We start from the raw sequence: 22,651 nt of genomic DNA, 5'->3' as shown, positions 1-22,651 counted from the left end.
TCGTTTTGGGAGTAAATACAAACGGGTAATAGTATGATTTAGGCGAAAAGGGTAAAGTGTCCGATAATATGAGACTAGGTGACCGATAATATGGGGTCCTATTTTTGGCTGTACCGCGACCGACATTGACCAATAAAACAAAAACAATTAGTTTGTATCAAACTGGTGTGTTGTTAATATGTTAGCTAGCATTCTTCTAAACTAAATAAACACACAATGTTGATTGTTCAATAATTGAAGAAAAAAAATGTGTGGCATGAATGTATCCTAAATGCATATTTGCGTCCGATAATACGGGGTTCTACACTACTTAAAGAGATTATACTAACTCTGATATTCCTGACGCCTGGCCAACCCCTACCCGTTACGCCAGGCAACCAAAATCTACGCATCTCTGCAGGGGCTGCAGTTTGCTTTCCGCTGTTGCATTTCACTAGGCGGGGATTGTTTTCAAAACTACAAACAGAGACCAATGAAAATGGCGGCGACAGGGTCCCCCAAATCCACCACTGAACTGGGGCAAAAATGCAAAGCCAAGTCCGCCGACATGCGGAAAACTACACCTTCACTGCTGCTGACCCTCGAGGAGGCAAGGTGTCCTGTCTGTTCCGATATTTTATTGGAGCCTGTAACCATGCCATGTAGCCACTCGGTCTGTCTCTGCTGTTTCAAGCGGACAGTGGAATTGACCAGTTTGAGCTGTCCCCTCTGTCGGCTGCGAGTGTCTAGCTGGGCCCGTAAACAGTCCCGTGAGAAAAGGCTGGTAAACACCGAACTCTGGGATATGGTTCGAAAGAGTTATCCAGAACGTTGCAAGAGAAGAATGGAACAGAGAGATTGGAAAACTACCGGAGAAGGTAGGATATGTTATCTATATGTAGCTAATATTTAGATGTTGTTAGTAGACAGCAATAAACCTTTTTTTATTTTTACTGTAATAGCCTGAACATTGTTTAAAATTTCGTCAATATGTTGAGACGCAGACGGTGTCACACGGGTTTGTGTAACTATAACGTCTGGCTAGATAGGCTGATATATTGTGTTAGCTATATAGTATAGCTAGCTAGCTAAATGATGCCAGCTGCCTGTCATTACTACTACGATGAGACTCAACAACAACAGTTTACCTCGCTAGCTAGATAGCTAACGTTAGCTTGATACAGGTATGCACAGTGCTGTGTGTCATTCTGTGCTGGCAACATAGATAATCTCATGATATTGTTTCGGTTCCACTCCCAGTTTAACTGGAGTTTCGTGTTGTTATTGTTAGCTAGCTAGATAAAGTTACAGGACCGTCACTGAAACAATGAACAAACTGTATATATTGGATGAACGAACGCTGAATAGTGTTTGTATTAGACATCAGCCTAGACAATACACACACGCACACAGCCGATAAACTAGACTAGGAAATTCGTTCTGATCAGGGTACCGACGATATGGAAAATCCCGTAATTAGAGTTAAACTTGGGGGAAACATGGAGACACTTCGATAGCAAGCTGGCCAAAGTAGCCTTAAATCACACATTAGCGACATATAAAACACTTTTTTGAATTGTAACAATATTTTCATTCTCGTATGAATTTCTTGCTTTACGTGTGATGTTCGCCAATCAACTGCATCACACTTAAAAGTAACTTAAACATCAACAAGCGGATGGTAGCTAAACTGGATAGCAATGCTACCAGTCTATCGTAATGGCTGTTAGCATGTTGGGTCATATTTTCTGCGTCTGTGGTGGCCGACGGTGTACAATAATTTCATTCGAATATGTTCTTAGCGGCACCCAAAACAACATGAGTATAAGGTTTAAGAGAACGGTGAGGATACGTTTGGGGTATTTTTGCTGGTTGTCAATGGCACGGCCCTGCAGCTTTCCCCAAAGTGAGTGGCTTCACTTATGGATTCCCATTTGTTACGTATAGCCGTTTTGCCCTCTAGCCAAAAATACGTTTTATAAGTGACTAGTCCAGACTTGTGGATCTTCACGTGGGAGGAGCTATTGCAATACAGCACTGTTCTGCAGTGACTAGTCTCGTAGTCATACCTCCAAATCAAATTGTTCTCACACCTCTTTTAGAGGTCTGGAGAATTTTAGATTAGCTGTTCCGATTTGGATTTAACTGGATGGACCGATGGGAGAGGGTGCAATTTCATAGGATGTTACATTTCCAAGAACACTCCCCTCACATGCCTGTAGAATGGTTGTTTGCTGTTATGTGCGTCATCTTTTCCGACTGGGTAGGACTATTTTGCAGTTGTTGTCAATGCAAGCTTACATTATTTTTTTATTTTTTTTAAATGAGTCCCCCCAAGCAAGGTATTTGATTGGTTTAACATGTCACCAGGCGTCACTCATTTCATACGGGTTTAGACCTCTTCGTATCTTCTTTCTGCAAATAATTTCCCCAGGCTCTCTGGTTTAGGAAAACAAGGTTATGCTGTGACTATTCCATTCACACAAGTTACCTAGGAATTTAGTGTGTTCAAGATGAGTGGGGTTCTGTCTTGTACCCATTCAAACCATCAGTTCTACCCTGCAATCTAGTGGGTCAGTACCATTCACACCAAAGATGTAAGCTATGTCTTTGCATGGCATTGATGAAATGTTTACGTTTGATGTTACATTATTTGCAACATGTGCTGGTGTTATAGCAACACCACTGTGCTGGTGAAAAGAAATGGCAGAGCCCAAAATAGATTAATTCAGCGTTCCCCGAACTGTTGATTGCGCCCCCCCTGGACAGAACCTAAATACGGAATGTTTTACACGGCTATCGCCACAAGCCAACAGTAACTATCGCGCCAAACTAACCATCAAATTGGTTGTCAAAAAACACAATTGCAAGATGTATCACTGACTTGGAAGAGCAGCTCATTGAAAAGATATGAGACAAACGCTTCGCCATTCAAGTGGATGAAGCCGCAGATAGTAACAAGGACTGCCTATTAATAGCGTATGTGAGGCATGTTGATAACGAATCACTGAAGAGGATTTCCTTTTTTGTAAATGTGTCAAATTGGTTTCTGTGCGGACAAGGGAGAGGAGCACACAGCTGTACTTTTCTACTGCAAATCTAGATGGCTTTCGTGCTGTAAGATGTCCTGTGTATTCGAACTGAGGGATGAGATTTGAATGTTCCTGGAAGAGGAGAAGCATCCACTTGCCAACAACTTTTGCGACGAGGACTTTCTCATAAAGCTGGCCTACCTCAGTGACACACTACATGGCCAAAAGTATGTGGACACCCGAACATCACACCCATATGTGCTTGTTGAACATCTCATTCCAAAACCATGGGCATTAATATGGAGTTGGTCCTTCCTTTGCTGCTATAACAGCCTCCACTCTTCTGGGAAGGCTTTCCACTAGATTTTAGAACGTGGCTGCGGGGATTCGCTCCCATTCAGCCATAAGAGCATTAATGAGGTTGGACACTGATGTTGGGCGAGAAGACCTGGCTCGCAGTCAGCGTTCCAATTCATCCCAAAGGTGTTCGATGGGGTCAGGTCTCTGTGCAGGTCAGTCAAGTTCTTCCACACCAAACTCAACAAACCATGTCATTATGGACCTCACTTTGTGCATGGGGGCGTTGTCATGCTGAAATGGGAAAAGGCCTTTCCCAAACTGTTGCCATAAAGTTGGAAGCATACAATTATCTAGAATGTCATTGTATGCTGTAGCATTAAGATTTCAGCTTCACTGGAACTACCTAGCCCAAACCATCAAAAACAGCCCCAGACCATTATTCCTCCTCCACCAAACTTTACAGTTGGCACTATGCATTCGGGCAGGTAGTGTTCTCCTGAAATCCGCCAAACCCGTTCACACTGAACCCTCTCTACCAATATCCCACAAAATTCCTAGGTGCACTCTTTGGTGTGAATCGGACTTGCCTTTCAGTTATTGTTGATAGAGTATCTTTCCACAGTGGCCACGCTTAGAGGTGTAGAGTGAGTTTCAAGTATGGGGAAGCTTTATAAACAAATTATTATTTATTTTTTTTAAATACAACTTTATAATAAAGCATTGCACGCAGGGGTTAAATTGAGGCGGGGTAACAGAATTTACTTGCAAAGTCATGTAGTAAACACCAACCCATTTTAGGCTACACATGTCACCTTGTCAAACCGATGTATTTCAGGTTCTCCTTCTGTGCTGCATTCAGAGACTTTCTTGTTCGTCATAATTTGTTTTTTTTGCCTGTCTGCATTATTCGTCAGTGAATGGAAACATTCTGCGAATATTGAAACTTGTATGAATATTGACAGTCACTGTTCGTGAAAAAGAATGTTCTGAACAGAGCATGAAATGGCATAGAGTAGAGTAGGCGTATCAAACTTGTACAAATTTGTAACTTAATATATTCTTCCAATCACTTCCAATTAATTGTTGCCGATCTATTATAATAACAAGCATAACTCTCTCTCTCCAGCTCGTGACATTGTGATGCTGACACAAGTAAGTCTGTGTTGTTTGTTGCGAGTCTGAGTGGGAGCTACTTGACGGTCTCTGCTTTCCTCCTGGCCATCAGTAAGTCGCCCTACACCTGTCTCCCTTCGCAATCCAATTTCATATGTAAGTCATCACTTGCCTATGGAATCAACTGCTATCTGGAACCTTCACTGCATGAGTCAATTTTCCGATCAGCTCTCCGGTGTTGGCTGTGCAGTGTTGTGGGGTGAGGAGCCGCTGAGCCAGGTAGGCGTGCAGAGGCTCCTTGCAGATGTCTACTCAATAATTCACTCTCTCTGGTGTGTTCGGTCCGCTAGCTAGCACCCCCCCCCCAGCACATCCACTCAGCCCGCCCCCCACACCCCACCCAACATTTGTACTATCATCTGGTACTATCACACTGTATAATGGGACATTAGACACACAACTAATGATTAATACCATTGGACAAGGCAACCTCCAGATTACAATTAACTAGAAGTACATTACATAGTCCTAGGGTTGGGTGGTATACATTTTTTCACACCTTTGTACCGTCCTCAAATTTTACCAGGGTATGTGGTATTACCATGAAAAAAAAAAAAAGGAGGGTTGGTGGGAGCCATCTTTGCTCCATATATCTAATCTACATTGGAAAAACTTAATTTTGCTTAAACAACCATTTAAACTTTACATTCCGATCACACATTAAACTAAACAGTTGGAAGTCGTAATAATGTAACTTGTCCTATGTCATATAGCCTATAGGTCATCATTAATTTATAAAATATTGATTTAGTTACCATTATGAGACTGCTATGGGAGTCCTAATTCTGCATGCCAGCTGTGAAAGAAGACGCTGTAATGGCACGGCAGACTCTGAGGGCCAGCTCTGTCCCTTGCCTCTGTTCCTGCACTGTGTCTGTCACCGCCAGATTGAGGTTGTAGCCAAAATAGTTGAGCAATGGCCAATTCAGGGCCCTGATGGTGGCTGCAATGTTAGGAGCATTGTCAGTCGTTATGGCCAAAAGTTTATTCTCATCTAATTTCCAATCCATAAGTGTTACGCAGAGTACATCAACAATGTTGTCCGATGTGTGGTGTTATGGAAAAAAGCTAGTCTGTAGGCATTTTCACTGTAGTTTCCAGTCGGGTGTGTCAAAGTGGACAGTTTTTTTTTTTTTACTTTATTGGTTGAATCTTTCCCTTATCAGCTGCATACCTGACCCCGATTTGACTCTATAACATTTCTCATCTATATTTACATCTCTGGCAGACAAACATGCCACTTTTAAACGCCTTAGAATTAAGAATAGATCTAATCCTTGGTATTCCACAGAACTCTCAGATTTCCCTTTGTTGAGAAACCAGGCCTGGGCCAAAGCTAGAAAAACAGACTTAGTAGCTGAGTCGTACCTCATCAATTAAGAAAGCTAAATCAAGCTACTTCTTAAGTGCTATCTCAGATTCTGCTGGCGATCCGACAACATTTTGGAAAACAATTAATGCCCTGAAACATGGAAATTCTTCTTCATCCCTACCTAAAGAAGTTTAGTCAGACTCTGGCCCCATTTCAGAGAAAATTCAGATAAGTAATGCCTTTAAGAAGCATTTTATTTCAGCAGGCTCTTTATTTGAGAGAAATGGTGGTTTGGCTGGTTTGACCATGGTCAGGCGGTCGACTACGCTCCCATCTCCTAGCCCCCAGTTGGCTCAATGAGAGATCAGTCAACTAGCGAATCTTTGTTTTCATTTCAACCATTTTCTACTTGTGATGTACTAGACGCCCTGCTTAAAATTGATGTAAAAAATGTTGGTTGATCTGCTTGATCCAGGCCTATTGCAGCTTTCGACTCCCCTGATTGCCGAGTCTTTGACACATATTTTTTATCTAACTGTTATCTCAGCTACTATCCCCAATGTTTGGAAGGCAGTCCATGTTCTCCCTCTCCATAAATGTGGTGTGACCCCTCCAACCTAGATAACTACCGCCCAATATCCAAGCTACCTTGCCGTTCCAAAGTATTCCCTGGTCATCTCCCAGCTAAGAACCTTTTTATCTCCCCATTCTATCATAAATGTGCACCAATCTGGCTTTAGACCTAGTCATAGCACAAGCTGCTGTGCTTCTCTTAGATGATATGTTAAATTGCCTAGATCAGAAAAAAACATTGTACTGCCTTATTTATAGATAGATCGCTCCAAGGCATTCGATACGGTCAACCATCACCTACTCATTCAGAGGTTGTCTGAAATAGGCCTGGATCAGGCTTCATGTAGATGGTTTGAAAATTATTTCATGGATAGAACGCACTGTGTCTTAACTGCTGGTGTTCAATCCGATTTTCTGGACATAACGAAGTGTGCTCCACAAGGATGAATTATTGGTCCAGTTCTTTTTATTATTTACATAAACAATATTGGATTATCTGTAAATAATTGTAAACTCTATATGCCGATGACACCGTTGTATATGCTATTGCCGTCTATTACAGTCTGCATTCACTGTCCTGCAGAGAGCATTTGTTGGGTTGAGGTTGGTGCTTAATGCTGGGAAGAAAAAAATTTATTTACCAAATCACAGAAAAATGTATCTGATTTATGCATATGTACTTTGGGTGGTGCCCCCATTGAGCGTGTCCCTGCTTATAAATACCTGGGTATTTGGTTTGACAAAGACTTGATATTCAGAAAACATACAGAGGAGCTTGTTAAAAAGCAAAAATGTAAGGTGGGTTTCTTTTATAGGAATAGATTGTGCCTTTCCCTGAACAGCAGAAAGCAGATTGTGCAATACATTTTCATGCCAGGACTTGATTATGGTGATATCATCGACCAAAATGCAGCAGCCACTACTCTTAAACCTTTGGATGTCATCTACCATAGCGTCCTTCGCTTTATCGCAGGTGTTTTAATACTCATCATTGCATTCTTTATCAAGAGGTTGGCTGGACCTTTGTTAAATTCCCGTGGATCTTTTCATTACTCTCTTTTTGTGTATGAAGCCTTACTGCATAAAATCCCGGTCTACCTAACCTCATTATTGAAATCTAAGGACATAAATGACCTAACCCGTACTCAGAATTGGTTAACTCAGGTCTCCACGAAATTGGGTAAATCTGCTTTTAGTTATGGTGCACCTAACTGCTGGAACAATCTACAGAAAAAAAATCAGTTAGATATTCTGGTGCCGCTTGGGCAATTTAGGGTGTTAATTGAGGTCTTGGTGAAAAATGTCATTGTTTCTTCTAATATTGTGGTTTTATATGATGTATTGATTTCTCCATTGAGCTGTGTTGTATATTTGTATGTGTTGTTTTGTTATTAACATTGTTGACAGGGTGCACCTGCAAAAGAGGCCTTGATCTCAGTGTGTTTCCCCTGTCTAAATAGTTAAATAAAAGGCTCCATCACTCGAAACAAGTGGCGCAAAGAAGGCAGCACCACTGAGCAAGAAATTCACCCCACTGTCTATTAATTTGCTTGTTATAATGATTAGGGCTGTCAAATGATTAACATTTTTAATCAGATTAATCACATCTTAAAAATTAATTAATCATGATTAATCACCATTCGATTCGGTCCAAAATATGCCATTTACTTCTGTATATTGTTGTGGGAATTGAAAGATAAATGACAGAAGGCGGATATATACATTTAACATACAATATGTATGTATGCATGTTTATTATAATAACATCCACAGTGTGGTATTAATATTGAAAAATATACACCAAACTGCTGTACAATGACAACATTGTTATTGCTATTCCTCGAAACAAAGTAGGATGGTGTTAAGAACATTCTTTTTGTAACACACTTACTTGGCCATTAGCCAAGCCATTTCTCTTATTTGAATGAAACCTTTTTCTTTTCTTTTTTACAATAACATTTCCTTGTCAAAATAGGAAAACAAAATAGGGTGGTGTCTCTTTCTGTAACACACTTTCTAGCCATCTTAGCCATTTCTCTTCAACAAAGGAAAAACAAAGACATTCTCTTTTTTTATCTTTTCTATCAAACCAAAAGAACATGGCCTACACATTTACATGTGGCCCTCTTCTCTACTCATCCTTTAGCCAGTTGCTGAGGCAAACCAACTTGTCCACATTTTCTGAGAGTAAAGCTGACCGCTTCTTTTGCACAATGTGACCTGCTAGTGACATGATGTATCGAGGGACGCTACTTTCAAAACATTGGCGAAGCCCTTGTCTTCAACGATGGAAATCGGTCTACAGTCCTTTGCAACCCATTTGGCAATTGTGTTGGTTAATTTATCCGAGTTGGACTTACTTACTGGTCTGCGTTCATTCAGGGTTGTCTGACGCAGGCCAGGTGTAGCACTGGAAACCCCAACAAGTGCATGCTTAGCGTTGAGATGGTACTTTAAGCTTGAACAGCTTCGGTGAAACTGAAACTCTTTCTTGCAGTATGTACACATTACTATTTGTTTATTCATTGTTCCATCTTTGTTTTGTTTTTTTAACTCAAACCCATCCAGAGGGCCAACCTGTTCGTCTTGCTCCATGCTGTGACTTGTTAGCATCCGCTCGCCGCTCAGCTGCACACTGGAGCGACATCGGGTGGAATTATGGGATGTATGGGTGGGGGGTTCTGCGCATGCGTTAAATGCGTCAAATATTTTAACGTGATTAATTACTAAATTTAATTACCGACGTTAACGCGTTAATTTTGACAGCCCTAATAATGATTATTACTAGTTTGTCTACCAATAATTGAATTGTGAGTGAGATTGTGCTATTACCTGCAGGGTCCAAGCAGTGTATCCAGCTTCTGGAGTTTCTCCATCTCAGTGGTTGGCATGTTGACATTGGTCTTGTGTAGGGCAAGAGTCCTCTGCACATGTTTTACCATCTAGAGCAGGGGTGGCCAACCAGTCAGAGACTATGAGCCAAAAAAATTGCCATGGCTACTGCAAAGAGCCACATAGTGCGTACGCACGCACGCACGCACGCGCACACACACACACACACACACACACACACACACACACACACACCTTGCAATTAAATAACTTTTTCATAATTATAATGTTTCCCCCCCCCCCCCCCCTATAAATGTAAGAAAAACTGTGTGGCGAGAGAGTTGTGTCTGAAACCATTTTTTTCATATTTTCATTTTCTGGGGATAAGATTGCAACAACTTCGCCGATGCATTTCTTTACAAACTCTCCTTCGTTATATGCCTTTTTCGCACGGGCAATGTTCCACGCGACCTGATAGCTGGCCATTGTAACGATATCAGCGTGTTTGGCGAATTTGCGAAACAACTGCGTTTGTTTTTCGGACTGACCTTTCAACATGTTCAGCTTTTGCGTGCGGAGTGCTGTACCTTTTGGGAATTCCTGGTCTATGGCAGCATGCAGTGAGGTGAAATGGCGTTTTAGATTTGACGCCTTGAAATTGGCTAATGATGTCTGGCATATTAGACAGAAGGGTTTTCCATTGCGTTCAACACAAAAATACAAACTCTCCCAATCCTCTAAAAACGTTCGGTGTTCTTCTTCATATTTTCGTTTGGTTTCACTTTTTCCTGCCATTTTGAACGATGATTACTAGCCAAACAATTCAGACATATCATGCAAAGACCTCACCAGCAAAATCATGAACCCGCGCTGAAGCACTTTTTTTTTTCAATGTCAAGGTATGTGATTGGTTCGCTAGTTCAGTGGATTGGTTCCGCTGCTACAGCAATAAGTTAACGTTACTCAACTAATTCACACATTCGGCAGTAGGATGCAGATTTAAACGTATAACTCCCAAATTAAAATGAGTAAAAATATGACAAATACAAGTTAATGTAAGATGTAATGTGTATTCCATATTTTTATTTTATTTTATTATTATTTATGTTTTTAAATAGAAAATCATTTTTAAAAAGAAGAGCCGCACATTAATGAGCAAAGAGCCGCATGCGGCTCGCGAGCCGCGTGTTGGCCACCCCTGATCTAGAGAGTTGAATTCCATCGCATTGGTCAAAGGGCAGCAGTCTTGCAGTAGCAATCATGTTTCGTCTATGCCCATGTGGTTAACTTCTCTTTTATGTCCCACTCTTTTGCGATGTGAACTGGTCAGCACATGCTTCAGCAGAGTGCCTCTCTTCTGTTTTATTTTTTTGCATATTTAGTTGATAAATATAATCCTTTCACGTGCTCAGCAAAAATAAAACTATGGTACATTGCAAGGGTCAAACTTGGGAAACCTTTTAAAAAAATAATGCGTGATAATGAAAAATGTCCATATCATTTATCACAGACATGAACGTGTTAACTTTGATAGCCCTAGTTGTTATGTTTTGAAGTGAGCTATGCATTGAGTCATGTAATTCATACTCCTAAAACATATTTAAAACTTTTATTAAGAAACAAAATATACCACCTCATACCATAAACATTTTGGAAAATACTGGGATATGATATTTAGGCCATACCGCCCAGCCCTAACTAGGCTAATACCCACCAAAACTATTGAAGTCTCAAGCCAGGACCTGAAGCCATGACCAATGGATTTCTCCACAATCCACCACTGAGTTCTAATGGTGAGCCCACCATTTTGGAAACATTGTAATAGACCCAATTTACACAATTTATGTTTTACAATTTTTTTTTGTTATTCCTCAGAAATATTCTGCTCACCCACTCAGATATCTAAGGCTGGTGATATCCGACCAGAATATGGAAAGCAAAAGGTAGGCCTATCTTTCTTCAATTGATGACATTTATTTGTATTATTTATAAAATTACCTGTGTTTTACCATAAATAGGCTGTGGTTTGCCTTTTTGTGAAGAATCATGTATAATTTTTTAGCATTGCGTTTACATATGCTTTGTTTTAACATTCAATAAGTGTCTACAAAATGTAGCGTTGAAGTGACAGTACATTACAAAATGAAAGTTTAATCAGACATTTTCAGACTGAGTGTCAAGGTTGCAGGCAGTCCTTTGGAAAATTGGGAGTGATCAAGTCAGGTATGTTTTCTATATCAGATTACAGTCAATGAAGAGAAAGAAGAGGAAAGGAGGAATGTCCTCAACCATAGAAAAGAGGAATGTGGAACACTAAAACATTTTCAAGATCCTGTAAGTGTTAAGCTTGTAGCCTTCTTAGAAGTAAATATTTCCCAGTCCTCTTACTGATATTTACAGGCCTACACAATGGTAAACATTATGCTAAAATATACAGTTGGCCTACATGCATGATTCACAGATTTTATTTATGAATGATTTTGACCTATCCCCTCTCTTCCAGTTCCATGGGGTGCTGTCAGACTCAGAGAATGAGGAACCCATTGGGAAGAGAACAAGAAATGTGTCTGCATTTGTTAGAAAAATAAAAATCTCCCCAGCCTTCACTAAACAGTACTTAACTCTCCTTACTAGCATGTTCACATTTTGTATTTCATATTTTAGCCGACTCCAGTGACATGTAACTTTTCAAGCAAAAATGATGTTCTACAATGATTTGTCAGAAAGTAATTGTTTGGTAGAAATATAGTGCTCTGCGTAAGTAATAGGACAGTGAAGCTTTTTTCTTTTCTTTTGGCTCAATACTACAAAATTGAGTTGGATTTTAAACCAAGCAATTACAATGAGGTTAAAGTAGAGATTCTCAGCTTTTATCTGATGGTATTTCTGTACATATTGGTTTCACCATTTAGAAATGACAACACTTGCTATACCGTAAGTAATGAGACAGATTCATATTATGTCCAAATTATGCACTCATGAAATTTGGTCGACAATCCTTTGCATGCAATAACTACCTGAAGTCTGCGACCAATTTACCCCACCAGATGCTGAATATCTTCTCTGGTGATGCTCTTCTAGGCTTGTACTGCAGCCATCTTCAGTTGTTTGTTTTGATGGGTTTTTTTTGCCTGAAATGTTATCAGGAAATTAAATGCATGTTCAATTGGAATTACATCTGAAAATTGACTTAGCCAATCAAGACCTTTCCCCTTTTTGGCCCTGAAAAACTCCCTAGTTGCTGTGTCAGTATGTTTTAGGTCATTTTCTTACAGTATGATGAAGCGCCACCCAATGAATTTGGAGCCATTTGCATGCACTCGAGCAAACAAGATGTTTCTGTACACTTCAGAATACATTCTGCTGCTGCTGTCAGCAGTGACATCATCAATTAAGACAAATTAGCGAGTTCCAGTGGCAGCTATACAGGGCCAAACCATAACACCCCACCATGTTTCCACAGATGAGTTGGTGTGCTGTTAATCATGGGCAGATCCTTTTTTCTCAAAACTTTCCACTTTGGTACATAATATTAATCTTATCTGTCCACAATACCCTTTTCCAGACCTCTGCAGGCTTTTTAGGTACTTTCTAGCAATCTGTAACCTGACCATCCTTTTTGAGGCCAGATAGTGGTTTGCACCTTACAGTGAAGCCTCTGTTCAGCTGGTGACGGTGTTCTGCAGATGGTAGTCTCTGACGCATTCACGCCTACCTCCTGGCGAGTGTTCCTGATCTGTGGGACAGTTGTTGTTTTTTTTTCTTAATTATGGTGAACATTCTTCAGTCATCCACTGTAGAAGTCTTCCTTGACCTAGAAGCCAGTTTGCAATTGCTGAGCTCACCAGTGCTTTTTTTTTTTCTTTTTAAAGGTGTTTCAAACTGTTGCTTTTGACACGCCTAAGGATTTGGCTATGTTTCTGATGTTTTTCCAGATTTCTTATGAAAAAATTGCTTCCTTGACTTTCATTGACACCTCTTTGCTCCTCATGTTGACACCAATAGCTAACTCCAAAGGCAAATGCAAAGCCTAGAATCAATACTAGACATTGACAGCTCTCTTATGCCTGCACAAATGATCTGACAGAACACACCTGACTTACCAGAAACACCTGTCAAGGCAATTGTCCCATTACTTTTGGTGTTCTGAAATAGGGGGACTATGTATAAAAAGTGTTGTCATTTCTAAATGGTGAAAACAATATATATACAAATACCCTTAAATAAAAGCTGAGAATCTGTATTTTATCTTCAGAGTAATTGTTTGATTTGAAATCCAAACGATTACAGCATTGAGCCAAAAGAAGAAATAATGCTTCACTATCCCATTTCTTTTGCATGGCACTGTATGTTTGATTTGGACTTAAAGCCACAATCCTTAACTCCCCCAAAAAATAACAAATCAGCCCTGCCTCATAAAGCTGAGGGATGGGGTTGGAGAAGTGTTATCATTCTCAAATTCATAGACAGAACTCTGAACCTTTTCCTTTTTTCCCTCAGTGGTCTTCCGAACAATGTGCGACGAAGCCAGAGTTGTACTGATACAGAGGAGTGGAGGGGAAAAGTAAAGGTTCCCACACATCTTCCCATACTGGACAAGGTATGGTGTGCTTTTATAGCAGGTATTGTCCACTGACATTTCTACCTGGTGATTACATTTCTAAATGTTGGTCTGTGCTTGTAATGTTATAGTTTTTTTGTTATTGCTTTTTTCATTCTACAGGCCAATATTGCTCACAGCTACAATGCAGGCATCCTGCTCTCTTCTGAAAACAGCCGATCCCTCTCTGCACCTATAATTGTCCAAGACAAGAGGCATAGCTGGCGTGGTGTTATGGCATCATCAATACCTTTTATGGCTCCTCAATCCAAACCGGAAAGGTCCATCAGTCCTGAAAGCAATGACAGTATCTCTGAGGAGCTTAATCACTTTAAGCCAATTGTCTGCTCGCCATGCACCCCACCAAAGCGACTGCCAGATGGGCGAGTGATTGAGCCCACCATTGTAAAGTCTACCCCACGGAACTTGAACCGCAGCTTGCAGAGGCCCACTAGCTATGAAGCCAGCCCTTCTATCCTCCAGAAATGGAAGCAGATTGAGGTCGACCGTCAGTGTGCTAAAGTGACCTCAAAGGGTACCTTGACCAGCCCTATTAATGAGGACCTCATCCTCAAACACTGTCCCATAGAAGACAAGGAGAGCAAGCCCTGTAGCTGTGCTTCAGCAAAGAAGGGAAATGAGCACTTGGGTTTGTGCACCATTAAGACTGATACCTTCAGACAAGAGAATGAAAGAATGTTCATGTACAATAAACGGAGATTAATATTTGATCAGCCCACTGGAGAGACAGCCCCCAATCAAAAACAATCCATAAAGTTCAGTATCCCATCAATACCCCATACTAGTGAAGGACCTGTAACAGAATGTGGGGTTTTTCTTGAGACAGTGGTAGAACCTGAATCACATTGTGGACCAACCTCAATTATTAAGAAACAGACTTTAACCCCACATGATAGGAATGCTGGAAAACTAAACTCAAAAGACTCACAGGACCATAGAAAGAAGCCAGACAACAGGAGGTGTGCACAGAACCAACCTACCTCGAGGAAGGGTAAGAAGAGGAGACAAAAGACTAAACATCTGGAGGAGACAGAGTCAAGACTCAAAAGGTTCAGACCTCAGAGCCAAGATGGTTTTAATATAGAGGGTGATCTATACATTCAACAGGCACAACAAGAGAGAGAAGATCGAGAGCTAGCATTAAATCTTCAAAGACAGTTTGACATGGAACAACTGAGAGTAGACAAACAAAAAACAAGTCCTGACAAGTACTTTCTGCGGTCATGGGTTTCCACCGAAAACAGGACAGAGATCAATCCCCGTAGATCAGGAAGAATCTCCAAATTCAATGAGCACTTTCATTGCAATTATTGAATAATGTGTTTTTTTATGATGTTGTCAGCCAACTTTTTGCATACAAAGAATAATGCTGCTTTTGACACCGAGCTTTTCCAGATAAACTTCATCACTTTGAAATCATTGTTTCCAGGATAATGTAGGCCTATGAGTTTTACATTTTCCCTCATCTTAGGACAACTTAGTGATGTAGCCTAGCTGATTACTTTGTACATGAACATCGTCCCCCAGCACCTCTATTTCTGATGACCTTATAGCGGGACTTCTTTTTGTGCATTTTGACGAAGTCAAAAAAGGGTCATGGTGACATACGAATATATGATATGAATAGGAAATGCAATATAGTGCTATCTTTAGCTCATTGAGTAATTACAGTAATAATGGAAAAATGCCCAGTGTTATTTTTGCAATTTTCTAATCTAATATTTCTTCTAATTGGTAAATAACTGCTGTTATTTCAATATTTGTTTTTTGTTCATCGTATGGTCATGATCTGCACAAACTGTTATACTGTTGTGTGGTTTCTTTCCTCTGACTTCTTGTGTTAGGCCATGCCATGAAGGTTCTTTGTTAAACAGATACACATCACAAGGAATTAGGTTTGTAAAGCTTACACTAGACATGTTCAAATGCATGTGTATTATTCATGGGTTTAATATTATGGTATTAAGTAGGAGAGATGTATCTAATATTGCTGAAGGAGATTCCTCCTAATATATACTGTCTGTTTGTTTGGGCTTTTTCCACTGGCTGTACAGTAGTTGAATACAGTAGTTACAAGATAATGTTCAAAAATCTATTTTAAAGGGCTATTGCATTTTATTTGAGAGATATTTTATATTATCACGTTCTTGGTGTCCTAAAAATATTTAGCAAATGGCATATGCCAAAATTAGCTTTAATGTCTATTCTTACATTTTTTAAGTATGATAAGACTATGTTGATATGCACATTAGATAACACTTTACATTAATATAATTTTTGGTGTATCAAAAGCATTAATAATTAGTTTATATACACTTAGCTATTGGTTTATCAGTAATGTAAATCGTTATTAGGCCAACATATTTTTTTTTTTTTTTTTTTTTAATTCAAAGACTGTTCATATTCTAATAGTAAACTGTCCATTCATCAATTTATAAAAGCCTTACAAACTCAAAAACTGATAGCATCCCTGTGTAAAGACTTAAATTCATATTTTAGTATAAGATGAAGGTGGGGAGGGGATAGATTAGTGCCAAAATGCCTGTTTCCTACAATTTCTGCAGTTTCTGTTTGCTTTACAAATGTATGTTCAGGTTGCTCATTCTTCACAATGTAATGTAGGCTACCACATGTTATATACAGTGCCCTACTAAGTAATGGGACAGTGAAGCATGTTTTCTTCTTTTAGTTCTATACTCTAAAAGCTTGGATTTTAAATCAAACAATTATGAGGTTAAAGTCGAGATTTGCAGGGTATCTGTGTACATGTTGGTTTCACCATTTAGAAATGACACTTTTTATACATAGTCCCGCTATTTCAGGCTACCAGAAGTAATGGGACAATTGACTTTGATGGGTGTTTCTGGTAACACAGGTGTGTTATGTCACATTATCTGTGCCTTTCTGTTTGCCTTTGGAGTCTGCTATTGGTGTCTTGTCAACATGAGGACCAAAGAGGTTTCAATGAAAGTCAAGTAAGCCATTACAAGGCTGAAAAATCAGAAAAGAAAATTCACAAACATAGCCAAAACCTTAGGTTTCCCAAAGTTTGCTAAAAATCCTGCAGAGGTCTGGAAAAAGGTCTTGTGGACCAATAAGACACACATTGTCATGTACCAAAATGATTGTAAGTGGAATGTTTGGAGAAGATCTGCCCAAGAATTACAGCATACCACCTCATCTGTGAAACATGTTGGAGGGAGTGTTATGGTTTGGGCATGCGAAGCTTCCACTGCAACTGGCTAACTTGTCTTGATGATGTAACCGCTGACTGCAGCAGCAGAATGTATTCTGAAGTGTACAGAAACATGTATGCTCGAGTACAAGCAAATGCCTCCAAATTCATTGGATCACAATACAGTAAGAAGGTTCTTGACTGGTGAAGTCAATCTTCAGATTTAAATCCATTTAATTTCCTGATGATATGATTTGTTCCTCAAAACAAACAACCGAAGATGGCTGCAGTACAGGCCTGGCATCAGGCAGAGCATCACCAGAGAAGATACCCAGTGCCTGGTGGGGTCAATGGGTCGCAGACTTCAGGCAGTTATTGCAAGGATTATCAACCAAATACTAAACACAAGTGCTTAATTTAGACATTATATAATCTGTCCCATTACCTTTGGTGCCCTGAAATAGGGGCAATATGTATAAAAAGTGTTGTCATTTCAGAATTGGGAAACCAATATATACACACATACCTTGGAATAGAGGCTAAGAATCTGTACTTTAACCTCATAGTAATTGTTTGAATTCAAAGTCAAAATTGTTGGAGTATAGAGCCAAAAGAAGAAACATTTTTCAGTCCCATTATTTAAACCGGGCACTGTATGTGATTTGTCGCTACACGCAGTACTGTTTTTTGAAGGAAAAATGTCCATTCACATTTTGAAGGGAATTGTGAAACACAATAAGAAATCTTAACCCAAATGTGAGGCCCTTGTCTTGTCTTCTATTCAAGTATGTTGTAGAAGTTTGCAGGTATGGTTTGCTGTATCTTGCATTAGTATCCAGAGGAATAACTTGATCAATTGCATCCACATGCATGAAAAAAACATGCTACATTTAGCAATGCCATATTGGCCTTTGTCTGTTCAAATGATTCATAATCCTGGGAGGGTGCAGCAATCGGCTGAACTAAAAACTGGTTTAGTCTACATAACTATAGTCATGTAATAGGAAAATAAAGTATTATGTTTATGATTTTGTCTTCAACATAATGTAATAATAATTTACATTTTAGTCTTAGCCAAATTCTATGTATTTGTTTGCGTTATAAATTTGAGACGGCAGCTAGCCTACGTTGAACTAGCCATGAAACCATAAAAAAGCAACAATGAAGTTACTGTTGGCAAAAAAAGGGGGGGGGCGGCACTCTTAGTTCAGGTTTATTTAAAGTGGGAATTTCAGTTCACGAGCCTCTTCTCATTTTCCCACGGTCAGAAACTGCAGTACAACTAGGCTAGTAAAATAGCTAGGTTTATCCACTCTTTTGTTTTGGGTCCAGTCTCTTTTGCCCGCAACAGTGTAAGAAAATGCTGTTCTGGCTTTAACTTGGATTATGCTCTCCAGTCATCTATTTAGTGTTAAGCTAGATAACTCGGAGCAAGCATCTCCTGACTTCACCACAGCTCTGGAGGCAGTGACGGAGGTCCTGGCGCAGCTAAGTGCTGCTGGCCTTAAGCTTCCCCCGGAAAAGTGCCGCCTGCTACAGAAGGAGGTACAATTTCTTGGCCAGTCAGCAGTGAAGGGCTGAAGACAATGCAGGATAAAGTGGCTGCAGTGTGAGACTGGCCCATTCCTCAAGACCGATGCCAGGTGCGGGCATTCTTGGGGTTGGCTGGATACTACAGAAGGTTTGTATCTGGCTTCTCCACAGTGGCAGTGAATTGGCTCCTGCAGAAAGGGAATGACTTACAGTGGGGCCATGATCACCAGACTGCCTTCGACTCACTGAGGTAGGCCCCTGTCCTGGTTGCCCCAGATCCTCAGAGACAGTTAATCCTGGACACAGATACAGTGCGGAGGGGCTAGGTGCTGTTCTTTCCCAGGTTACTCCGGGTTGTCGCTCATCCTGGACAAACCAGAGAGGAACTACTGTGTCACGGGGAAGGAGCTGCTGGCAGTGGTGGATGCTACTCACCACTTCCGTGGTGAGTAGGGGTGCCATTCACCGTTTCTCACTGATCATGCAGTGCTGAAATGGCTCCTCGTTCAAGGAACCGGAAGGGCAGGTAGTCCGGTGGATTGATGTTGTACAATAATCCGACATTTAAAGTATGAGTGTAAGTGTATTTAACAGATGTTTTCAGGGTTAGGGTAAAACAACACTTTTGAGGGATTTTGCAATTGAAAAGTTGGATTACTAGCATCTAATTTAGCCAGATCATGCTGCTATTTAGCTAGGCAGCTGTTTCCCTGCTACATTTTGCTATCTAGTCATATTTGCCATTGATTGTGTGGCTTAGCGTAATACTACAACAACAAGCCCATTAGTTCACAACTACAGTAGTAGTAGGTTGTAGGTTGGCTCAATAAGTTAAACAAAAACAATCCAGATGCACACTTTTTATTACAAGATGAATGAAGGTCAGATGGTCGGATAGATGAATAATGAATAGGCAGAGAAAACAATCATAAATTCGGTGCTGCCCTGTACAGTAGGCAGGGGTTTAATCCCTGCACACCACCACTGCACTTCAAAGCCATCGCTGCACCATATACGCGGTGTGAAGTGCTGCCGAAAACAACCACAAGGTGGTGAGAAGAGCTGTGAAGGATGTTTGAAAAAGGAATGGTTTGCCTTATCAGTTACATGTAGATTGGCAAAAATTGATTATAGCAGCTCATGAATTGCAGATCACGCATTCTCTCAGCGCAGAGAAACAGGGACATTTTTTAGTGCAGTCCAACATGAATAAGCGTGAGTTGGCTATAATAATGAAACAGAATGATTACAGAATGAAGTTAGGAAATTTCATGCGTGACAGCAGTAAGTACAGTATGTTGGGTTTCAGTGGGATTGAGACTGGGTAGAAAAGTAGCCTACATTTATAATAGGGTGCGAACGTCCACATTTTCAGCCTTCTCTCATTCACACAATGTAATAATAATAATGATGCATTTATTTTGTATGCTGTAGCGCTTTTTGAGGGATTGTTTGAAGGGGGAGAGTGTGCTGAGGTATAAGTTGTTTGTCAGCTCCACATGGGCTTGCTTGACAATTCCTTAGCTTCTTAAATGACAAAATGTGGAGTTTGTTTCATAATAAATTAATGGGCTAACTAGAGAGAGGACTGGACTGGGTTAACTGACTGGAGGGAGGACTGGAGTAGATAAACGATTAGATTAGATTACAATTTGAATTAAAGAAATTTATTAATTTGAATGGATAAGTGGGAATGCTATAAAAGCATTTCCAGAGGGGAGTGAAACACATTTGTTTTTTACTCTCAACACTGAACGTTTGGATTGAATGTGATAAATCTAAAACAGAAAATACATCCAAAAGAGTTCAGTCAAGGGGATAGAGGAAGTGAGGGATCTGGTTGGTGAATTGTCTGTAGGTGATGAGAAATCCGGTGGAGGTTTCAATAATGTTTCTGACCAATCCAATGTTTGGGTCTGTTTAAAAAGTGTTTTTGACTGTGGATCTTGGCAGATAGATATATTTGTTTTTTTTACTTTCCACTTGCAATCGTTATGGTACATGGTAATATTCATTTTTCTTCTAAAATACCTTTTTCCAGACCTCTGCAAACTGTAATGTGACCATTTTTGAGGATAACTAGTGGTTTGCACCTTGCAGTGAAGCCTGTCTAGTTCAGCTTGTGTATTCTGTGGATGGTGGTCTCTGACACATTCAACCTCAGTGTTTCTGATCTGTGGGACAGTTGTTTTGGGGTCATCCACTGTAGAAGACTTCCTTGGCTTACCACCCTGTTCCATTCCCAATGTCTTTTCAGCTGGCTATAATGTTGACCAATTTGTTAGCCTACAGTGTCTCTTATGTGGATTTATGCCTTCTGTTTGCAGTTGGACACTATTACATGTTTGGTGATTTACTTTTAAGCTAGCTTTGTAAAATCACAACTCTACTAATATAAGTTAGCAAAAAAATCGTTTTCTTACGATGTAGATTAAGTTTATGAACAGTCTTTCTGCATTTTACCACAACATTCTAAATGGCCAGTTTCATCTAGTCTGACCTGTTATAGAGCGAGACGGCTATACGTAACAAATGGGAATCCATAAAACCATGTCCCTCACTTTGGGGAAAGCTGCAGGGTTGTGCCAGTGACACCCAGCAAAAAATACCTCAAACTTATCTCACTGTTCTCTCAAACCTGATACTAATGTTGTTTCATTATTTGCCTGCTATGTTGTTCTGGGTGTCGCGAAGAACATATTTGAACAAAGTCATTGTACACTGTCAGCAAACTGCCACCATGGATGCAGAAAATATGACCTAACATGTTAACAACCATTATGATAGACTGGTATCATTACTAGCTAGTTAGCATCCACTGGTTAATGTTGAAGCATTCAACACCATTGTCCCCACCAAGCTCAGGGACCTGGGTCTCAACACCTCCCTGTGTAATTGGATCTTGGACTTTCTGACTGGTAAACCCCAGGTGGTGAAGGTAGGTAGCATCACCTCAACCACTCTGATTCTCAACACAGGAGCCCCCCAGGGCTGTGTGCTTAGCCCCCTACTGTACTCCTTGTTCACCCACGACTGTGTGGCCGCGGACAGCTCCAACTCCATCATAAAGTTTGCTGATGACACCACTGTGGTTGGCTTGATCACTAAAAACGGCGAGTCAGCCTACAGGGATGAGGTAAGAGTCCTGGTGGACTGGTGCCTGTACAACAACCTCTCCCTGAACATCACTAAAACTAAGGAGCGGATAGTGGACTTCAGGAGGAAGAAGGGGGGGAACCACACCCCCATCCACAGGCAGGGCTGCAGTGGAGAGAGGCAGCAGCTTCAAGTTCCTTGGAGTCCACATCACCGAGGACTTAACATGGTCACACCACTTCCGCTCTGTGATCAAGACAGCGTACCAGGTAGCTGAGGAAATTTGGTATGGACCCCCAGATCCTGACAAACTTCTACAGATGCACCACAGAGAGTATTGTGACTGGCTGTATCACCTTATGGTACGGCAGCTACACCGCCCTAGACCGTAAGGCTCTTCAGAGGGTGGTTGTTACGTTCCCACTCCTGCATGTGCGTGTGTCCTTGTTGTGTTTTGTGTTTCCTTCTGTTTCTCCCTTATCCTATCATTCTACATTCAGGTGTCTATCAGCAATTGGCCATTCGTCCCCGTCATCTCTCATCTGTTCCTGTCCAATCAGAGGGCTGTCCGTTTCCTTCAAAAGCTCCACCTGTCTTCCCTTTGAGAGTTGACCCGTTTCTTTGTACTCATGTTAGCCGTCGACTCGCTATTCCATTGTTTGTTCGAATCCCCTACGTATTATAGTTTACATTGTGTTTTCTTTTGTTAGGTTGTAGTCAGTGGTTGTTTAAGTTATTGTTTACTTATTCTTTTCTCATAGTTTGTCTCTTTGTTATTTGTACGCCATAGGGGTAAGGTGAATAGGTAAGAGACCCATGGGTTTACATTTCCACCACGTAGGCTTACCTCTGTTACAATTCACCAGGTTAGGAGTGGGTGCCTCCCTCTATGTATGTATGATTGTATGTATGTATGTATGTCTAGTGTAGCATAGTATTATAGCATAGCCTTGATAGTATAGCCTACTATTGCACAAGTTTAGGGAATTGCTTTCGTTTATGATTTCTTTGCTTTGGCACCCCTC

General features: G+C 40.5%; 1 protein-coding gene across 1 annotated transcript; it reads left to right on the top strand.

Annotated features, from left to right (window-relative positions):
- Positions 1-463: 463 nt before the first annotated feature.
- Positions 464-18,065, top strand: rnf169 (ring finger protein 169). Its single transcript, XM_083695329.1, has 6 exons — positions 464-857; positions 11,077-11,144; positions 11,443-11,535; positions 11,705-11,814; positions 13,702-13,801; positions 13,925-18,065. The coding sequence occupies exons 1-6, from the start codon at positions 473-475 to the stop codon at positions 15,134-15,136; spliced, it is 1,968 nt and encodes a 655-aa protein (XP_083551455.1). The 5' UTR covers positions 464-472; the 3' UTR covers positions 15,137-18,065.
- The last annotated feature ends 4,586 nt before the right edge of the window (positions 18,066-22,651 follow it).

This window comes from Argentina silus (genome assembly GCF_951799395.1).
Source record: "Argentina silus genome assembly, chromosome: X".
Lineage (NCBI taxonomy): Eukaryota > Metazoa > Chordata > Actinopteri > Argentiniformes > Argentinidae > Argentina > Argentina silus.
The sequence above is the reverse complement of the archived record's forward strand: the minus strand, read 5'-3'. Positions and strand labels throughout refer to the sequence as shown.

Bases quoted from the DNA above. Each gene is read 5' to 3' on its own strand.
- rnf169 (XM_083695329.1), top strand. From the start codon at position 473: ATGAAAATGGCGGCGACAGGGTCCCCCAAATCCACCACTGAACTGGGG. The intron at 858-11,076 runs GTAGGATATGTT...GTTATTCCTCAG, and splicing joins TTGGAAAACTACCGGAGAAG to AAATATTCTGCTCACCCACT. The intron at 13,802-13,924 runs GTATGGTGTGCT...TTCATTCTACAG, and splicing joins ATCTTCCCATACTGGACAAG to GCCAATATTGCTCACAGCTA.